Source organism: Cavia porcellus, unplaced genomic scaffold (assembly GCF_034190915.1).
Source record: "Cavia porcellus strain 051 isolate PalLab524CR breed Dunkin Hartley unplaced genomic scaffold, mCavPor4.1 scaffold_277, whole genome shotgun sequence".
Taxonomy (NCBI): domain Eukaryota; kingdom Metazoa; phylum Chordata; class Mammalia; order Rodentia; family Caviidae; genus Cavia; species Cavia porcellus.
Window position 1 is genome coordinate 80,522 of NW_026947760.1, and position 7,349 is coordinate 87,870.

Genomic DNA, 7,349 nt, shown 5'->3' on the forward strand with positions numbered 1-7,349 from the left:
GATTTCAAAAAGCATTGTACACGAAATGCTTCTTAGGTATTACTGAAGAAAGTGAATCATTAATTTTAAAAAACACTAAACCTTTGTTTGGCTATGCAGAGAAATGTTTTTAAAGGAACCTATGTGAATCAGCTAACTCCCTGCCAAGGAAACAAGCATAACAACAACAACAATAATGACAGCTGTTAGTGGGCATTTGGTGGCTGCTAACCATTTTCATAGGTGATTTTTTAATCTTTAGAGCAGTCTTACATCTTATGTGATAGACCCTACCCCATTTTACAGTTTGGGCTTGGAACAGATTAATAAGCTGATTAACAACATCTCAGCCAACTTCTCAGCCTGAACTCTGACCTGTGCTCCTCTTCATTTTCACCAGAGGCTCTCTCTGCTTGCACAAAGCTAACAACGCCTTGTTTAGAAAGAAAAGTTGAATAAGAAGTGTACCCTTTGGTAATTATCATCCCACAGTTTTAGCTTCAGCACAAGAATTTGGACCAACGGCCAAGGATTTAGCTCAGTGGCATAAACACCTGCCTGGCAAGCATGAGGTCATGAGTTTGATCCCTGGTACCAAAAAAAAAAAAAAGGACCAGGAATAAAGGTGGTATCAAGATAGAAAAGAACTGTCTCTAGAATAAACTCCAGGGCTCTCCAATCTTACCTTTCAAACTAAATGTCTAACTGGTGTTCAGAAGTCTCTTCTTAGCCCAGAGTGATGGCACATGACTGTAATCCCAACACTTCGGAGACTAAGGCAGGGGGATCATTGTGAGTTCAAGACCAGCCTGAGCTACAAAGTGAGCACAAAGCTAGTCCGACCTGCACAGTGAGATCCTGTCTCAAAAAGACAAAAAAAGCCTCTTCTCCCTCAGAAGACAGAATTCAAATATATCATTATTTAATACTAATTCCTCCTCCCCCCCCCTTCTCCTCCTCCTTTTTCTTCTGATGCATGAACATAACTGATATCACCTGGAACAGCCTGGACCCACCTGCCAAGCACAGTGGCAGGGACCCAGAAAGCAGTCAATTAATACTGCTTTGAGTGAATGAATGAACTAATTAGCATTTGTTTTCCTCTGTAATAATAAACACAGTATCTGACATGAGTATGCAAAGCTCCGTGCTAAGCAGTTCACATGCATTCTCTTAATTTATACCGTGACAACAATGCAGGTAAACACCATTAGTAATTCTAATTTGAGATGGAAGCTCAGAAAGGCTAAGTAACTTGCTCATGGTGAGCTCCCACTCTGGTATCAAAATCAGCTATGAGTTCCGACCCAGTTTCCTCAACCATTATGCAATATTCCTGCTATCCTCACCAATAATAACCACTGCTCCTATGTGTTTACCATGTGCCATAATTTATATTATCACAGGTTTCTGAATTTAACCCCAAAAAACATTCACTGCCCATTAGTGGGTATTATCTCCCCCGCCTCCTCTCATCGGTGTGTGACCATGGGTAAGTTATTTGACCTCTGAAAAGTTTTTCATCTATAAAACAAGGATGGCCAGAACTCACAGGGTTTCTGAGACAATCCTAGAGACTATATCTAAGTCACCTACACAGCAACTGTGTGCTCTGGGAACAAAATACATACACCCTCTTCTGAGGACACCTTCGCATGGAGGCAGTTTAATTCATTCAACATTATTGGAAAAGCAATTTGAAGGCAACATGTTAGAGACATCGTACACCACGCCCTGAACAAAATGCTCAACTCTCTATCTGCCAGAGCTAGGTGGAAACAACTCCCCTACAAAATAAACCCGAGTCAGTTTTCAAACTGAAGGAAAAGGGTTCCTGGTTGGCCAGATACGGTCACAGTGCCTCCAAAGATGATTCCAATAGCCCAGACATACTCAGGAATATATTTCTTTAAAAAAGGAATATATTTTCCTAAACAAAAATCATACATGGCTCAAGAAATAGGTTATGTTTTTTAATTGAAGTATAATGTACATACAATAAAGGGCCCTAATCTTCAGTGTACAGTAGGTGATTATTTTATATGTTACACCCATTTCACCCACCCAGGCCGATATGGAAATTTTCCAGCACTTTATGAAATTCCTTCCAACCCACAGTGATTTAAATTCAACTCAGCCCATCTAAAGTAAAAACAGAAAACCAGAAAGCAATAAACAACTTAAAAAGCTGTGCAACGGAAACACAGGATTCCTAGAAGGGTAGTAAGAGTGAAACAAGCCCTACTTTTGTTTTCTTCTGAAGGGTGAAAGCAGAATGTTCCCGCATTCACCTTCCTTTGGGGTTTTGATCCTCAAAAATGACCCGGTTCCATAGTCAATTTAATCCTCTTTGGCACGGCAGGAAACAAACTTTGACACACCAGGAAACAAACACGGTTCAGGGTTTGGGAGAATACCTTCACCCAAAGCAGGAAAACCCACAGGCTGCGAGTCTGCCCGGCAAATCCCGACACGTGGCAGAGGGATAGGGCAGGGCCTGGCGTCAGGTTACCAGGCAGCGCAGCCAACGCCAGCTGGTATAAAAGCTGAGGCCAGCTGTCCCTGACGTCGGTGCTGAACCTGCAGCGCGAGCTTTGAATTCCTGCGAAGCTGCGTGCCTCTTCCGGTGGGCGACACGAAGTCATCTAACACTGTTTGGAGAAGCAATTTACAAGGTAACATCGGGTACAAGCGGGACCCGAGCGGCGTGCTCAGTTCCCAGGGAAGGAGAGCTCTGCGGGGGCTGAATCTAAAAAGGGAGAACAAGCCAACTTCCCGGAGGAGACAAATAATAATAATAATTCTCGCTGGGAGCTAGAGTACAAGAGTCCCTTACGGATTCAGGGCACCAAAGCACAAAGCCGAGCGCCTTTTGGCACCAGGGCGACCAAAGTCAGAAGCCAGCACTGAGAATCTGTGCTTTAGGTCAGTGAAGGGAAGCACAAAGCTGCGCGACCCCAACTGCACGCGATAAGGCATCTGACAGGACAGGAGAAAAGCGATGTTCCATCACTAAACAACAAACAGTTCACAACCGTGAGCTACAGTCAGCCCTGTCCCAGCAAGGCAGCGAAACCGCAGAGTGCGCCGTGCGGGTGGTCTGTGTGCTGCAGGGAGTCAGTCCTGGGCAGAGAGTAACCGCGCCCGCGCCGGCCTCACATGTGGTGCCTGGAGCGGCTGCTGCGGGGCAGGGACCGGATCCTCAGGAGTCGCGCCCGCCGCTCCAAGGCGCGCTCCCCCGCCGCCTGCGCCAACGTGCTTACCCCGGACCGCATCCCCGAGTTCTGCATCCCACCGCGACTCGCGCCTCGCTTAGCCCTGGCCGCCCTCCAGAGCCCCCGGGCGGAGGAGGTCGCAACAGACGACGGCGCCAGCTGCACCGACTGGGACCCGCGCTCGCAGGCTGCGCTCTCGCTGTCGCACGTGCCCCGTGCGCGCACCGCCTACCGCTTCTGCGCGCTGCTCGAGAGCCCGCACACGCGCCGCACGGAGTCGCTCTTGCTCGGGGACCCCGCGCCGCGCCCCCGGGCCCGCACCTACGGCGGCGGAGGGACGGGAGCCGCGCCCCTCGCGCCCACGCGGGCACCAAGCAGCGCTGCCCCCTGCCCGCCCCGGGACACGCCCGCCCCGGAGCCCCACAGCCGCCGCCGCCGCCGCCGCCTCCTGCGCGCCTCCGACCGCCTACTGAGCCGCGCGCTTCGGGCCCGGGGGAGTCGTGGCCCAGCCCGCGCCCGCTGGGTCTCCAGCGAGGAGGACGACGACCACGACAGCGACGGCAACGGTGACAGTGACGAGCGCCACAAGGACGCGCAGCCCCCGATCGAGCGCCTGCGGGCAGAGGGCGCCGCGGCTCTGGATCCCGATCCCGGCGCGCGCGGCGGGCGCCTCCGCCTGCGGCTGCTGCGCCCCGAGAGCCCAGCCACGGACGCCCCCGAGTCCCGCGTCTCTTGCCGCAGCCGCCACCTGGCCCTGCGGCCGACGAGCCCCACACGCGAGCAGCGCCGCCTGATGCTCGGCTGGAGCCGGGGGTCTGCTGCAGACCCGGAGCCAGACTGCACTGGGGCGTCAGGGGAGCCGGTGCGCCGTCTGACTATGCGCGTCCGGGTAGGGCACACGGGGCGCCCACGGGCACGGGGCTCCCTAGTGCTGGGCTCGCTGCTGCTGCTGCCCTGAAGATGCACCGTGGACTCTCGCACACTGACAGCCGCTCTGTACAAAATAAATGTGTTTTATCCTTTTATCCAGTGTTGGCAGAGATGATAGTGGATTGACAATCACAGTAAAGGATAGAGGCGTGTGTGTGTGTGTGTGTGTGTGTGTGTGTGTGTGTGTATGTGTTCACACCTTGAAGATTTTTATCACAGTGATGCTCTGCAGTGTTTCCTAGTGGAGAGAGCCAACTTCATTTCATATGTACCACACTCTAGAAATACATCTTCATGCAGTGTTAGAAAGAATGTCTTCATTTTGAACTTACTTCATTCCACAACAACTACTGAGACCATTTTAGAGCCCTCGTTACTTTTGAAGCAGTAAGACCCTGCAAAAGAAAGGGAAGCCAATGGACTGGAGGTTTAGCTCAGTGGCTCAAGGTTGCCTGGTAAGCGCAGACCTCGAGTCCCTCCCTGGAACAAAAAAAAAAAAAAAAAAAAAAAAAAGCCAAGCATGGTGGAAGGACTTGTCTAAGGCCAACCGTGAATTATTAGCGAGAATTCTAACCTGATTTTCATATCTACATCTTGCACGAAAACCACTGGAGAAAATAAAATCATCTTAGTAGTTTCACAAGTGCGTACCTGTGTAATTCTCAGATCAACCCTAAATAGTATACAATGCTGTCTCCACTTTATGGAAGCCACAGAATAAAGAACGGAGCCAGGATTTGAACCTAGGCCACCAATACTTAACACACTCCTCTTGGGTAAGTCATCCCACAGTGAACTAAAGCGCTCACCTCGTGAATATGGTGAGCGGCTTCAGCTGCTCTGAGATTAGTGTGTATGCAGTTGAAATGAGGAATTTATACCAGTAACATCAGATACTGCGTTGTGCTGGAGGGTCCGAGACTTTGAGACCTCAGGACCACAGAAACGGGGTGACCTCCCCTGATTGGCACCAAGTGAACCAACCCACCAGGGCAACGGTATGAAGAGTGCATGTGACATTGTTCCACTCTGGCATCTGGTAGTGATAGATGACTATTTTTAAAGGACACTTTTCTGCAGGGTGTGGTGGCTCATGCCTGTAATCCCAGCACTTGGGAGGCTGAGACAGGAGGATCATTGTGAGTTCGAGACCAGCCTGACCTGCATAGTGAGACCCTGTCTTTAGGAGGCTTTTCCTTCATCCCTCATAGTCACTGCCAACCAAGTGTCTTCTTCCCTTTTAATGCATATGAGAGGAAAATGTGTTCTAAGTGAGAGTTCAAAATGTTTAAACGGGTGGCACTGTGTTAACCATGGCAACGTGAACCCTCTCAATTCAGAATTGCTTTCTGCTTTCATTCAACATCTGGACAGCTGTAGGTGCTCCATGAAGAGTACTATTTAGAAAAATGTTTCAGTTTCCGTCACAGCTCAGGCATAAACTCAAAGTGGGCCACTCTGTGTAGTGTTTACAGTGGTGACCACTGACTGACATCGAAATCAACCACATCCAGAAGCCTGCAGTGGTGACCATGTGAGTGACGACGTGGTCCTCATCTCACCTGTCCTTTTACCTCCTCAAGGCCACCACTGCTCTATCCCACAAGCCAATAGTCACTTTTAAAATGTGTCACCTTCTTGGTGACTGCAGAATTTCAGTAAAGTAACTAATACTGAGGTTATGTACATCATACTTTAAAAGAAAAATGCATGGAGAATGAGAAAAAATAGCTATGTAGAACATTGTGAGCTTCTCTTTTTCTATTTTTAAAAATAAAAAGATTATATTGATGCTTTAAACAGCAAGCCTCTATTCCAGAAGATAGCGCCACCACTACTGTACCTCAATTATACTGTCATTTAATCAAGTGCATTTATCACATAGATTTCCCCAAGACAAGTCAACTTATTGCAGTAACCTAAGTTTTCCATGAGATAATGATGGTTATTTCCAAACAAAATTTCCATTACTCTAATGCCAAGTTATGGTTAATCAAATAATCTAACAGCCTAACAAAAGACTTTAAAAGGATTAAAATACAATCATAAAACCATGGAATTTGAGTTGAAAAGAATTTTTAAGAATCATATTATTGCATGTTTATATACAAAATGTATCAGAGTGCCAAATTTTAGATTGTTTCAAATCTAAAAAAAGTGATGGGAAACAATTCTACCCTCACTGTTTTCAACCTAATGAAGCACTTATGCATGTGTTATTTTATGAATGAATTAAATTAAGTGATCACATTTAGGAAACTTGTAATAGGAATTACTTGTGATACCAGCTTTTCTGTGGGCAGATTTCAATCTGATTTACACTTGCTGTCCCCTAGTGGAAATGCCAAGTATCTTTTTAGTGGCTTTTTTTTTTTTTTGCCTTTTTATTAGATTATCTCAATTAAATACAACCCATGGTTATACCAGAACCCAACTCTTGGAAGATGTTGGCTATTATTATACTGAAAATCTCATATAAAAATAACTAAATGCAGCTTAGATGACAAAATACAAGAAATGGATCTAAAAAAACAGATAAACTTTTCCTCCTTTACCATAAACCCTCAGTATCCTCAGAAAATTAGTCTGAACACCAAACCCTGAGCATGCTCAAACCCTTCATATAAATGTGGCATAATATTTGCATATGAGCTATAAACCTCCTGATTCACATTAAATCATCTATATATTACTTATAACACTTAATGGAAATGCCTAAGTGCATACATAAGTAGTCACTAAACTGTGTTTAGGGAATGGTGACCAAAAATGTCTGTACATAATCAATAAAATACATATGCAACTTTAAAAAATATTTTTGACCCTCAATTGGAAGAATGTATCATGGAGTACACATTGCCATGAATAAAACGGACTGCATATTTATGTGCCCCCAAAATTTGTGTATTGAAATTCATTCCCCAAGCTGATGGTAAGCCTTTGCAGAGCTCTCAGGAAAAGGATTAATGCCCTGATACACTAGAGGGATCTTTCATCACTTCTGACACGTGAGGATACATGGAGATAGTGACTAATTATAAGGAAATGGGCTTGCCCAAGAATCTAGGATGTTAGTGCCTTGATCTTGTACTTCCCAGTCTGCAAATGCAATAAATAAGTGTATTAAGAGCTACCTACTCTATGATACTTTATCATAGGAACCTAACTATGATGGTATCCCTAACTAGGCAGGGAACAAATAGTAACATGGTCTTTGTTTTCATT

General features: G+C 46.4%; 1 protein-coding gene across 1 annotated transcript; it reads left to right on the top strand.

Annotated features, from left to right (window-relative positions):
* Nucleotides 1–3,009: 3,009 nt before the first annotated feature.
* On the top strand, nt 3,010–4,219 carry LOC111753927 (C2 calcium-dependent domain-containing protein 4A-like). The gene has a single exon (XM_063244546.1). The coding sequence runs from the start codon at nt 3,139–3,141 to the stop codon at nt 4,150–4,152; it is 1,014 nt and encodes a 337-aa protein (XP_063100616.1). The 5' UTR covers nt 3,010–3,138; the 3' UTR covers nt 4,153–4,219.
* The last annotated feature ends 3,130 nt before the right edge of the window (nt 4,220–7,349 follow it).

Excerpts from the sequence above, each read along its gene's own strand:
- LOC111753927 (XM_063244546.1), top strand. The coding sequence starts at position 3,139 with ATGTGGTGCCTGGAGCGGCTGCTGCGGGGCAGGGACCGGATCCTCAGG.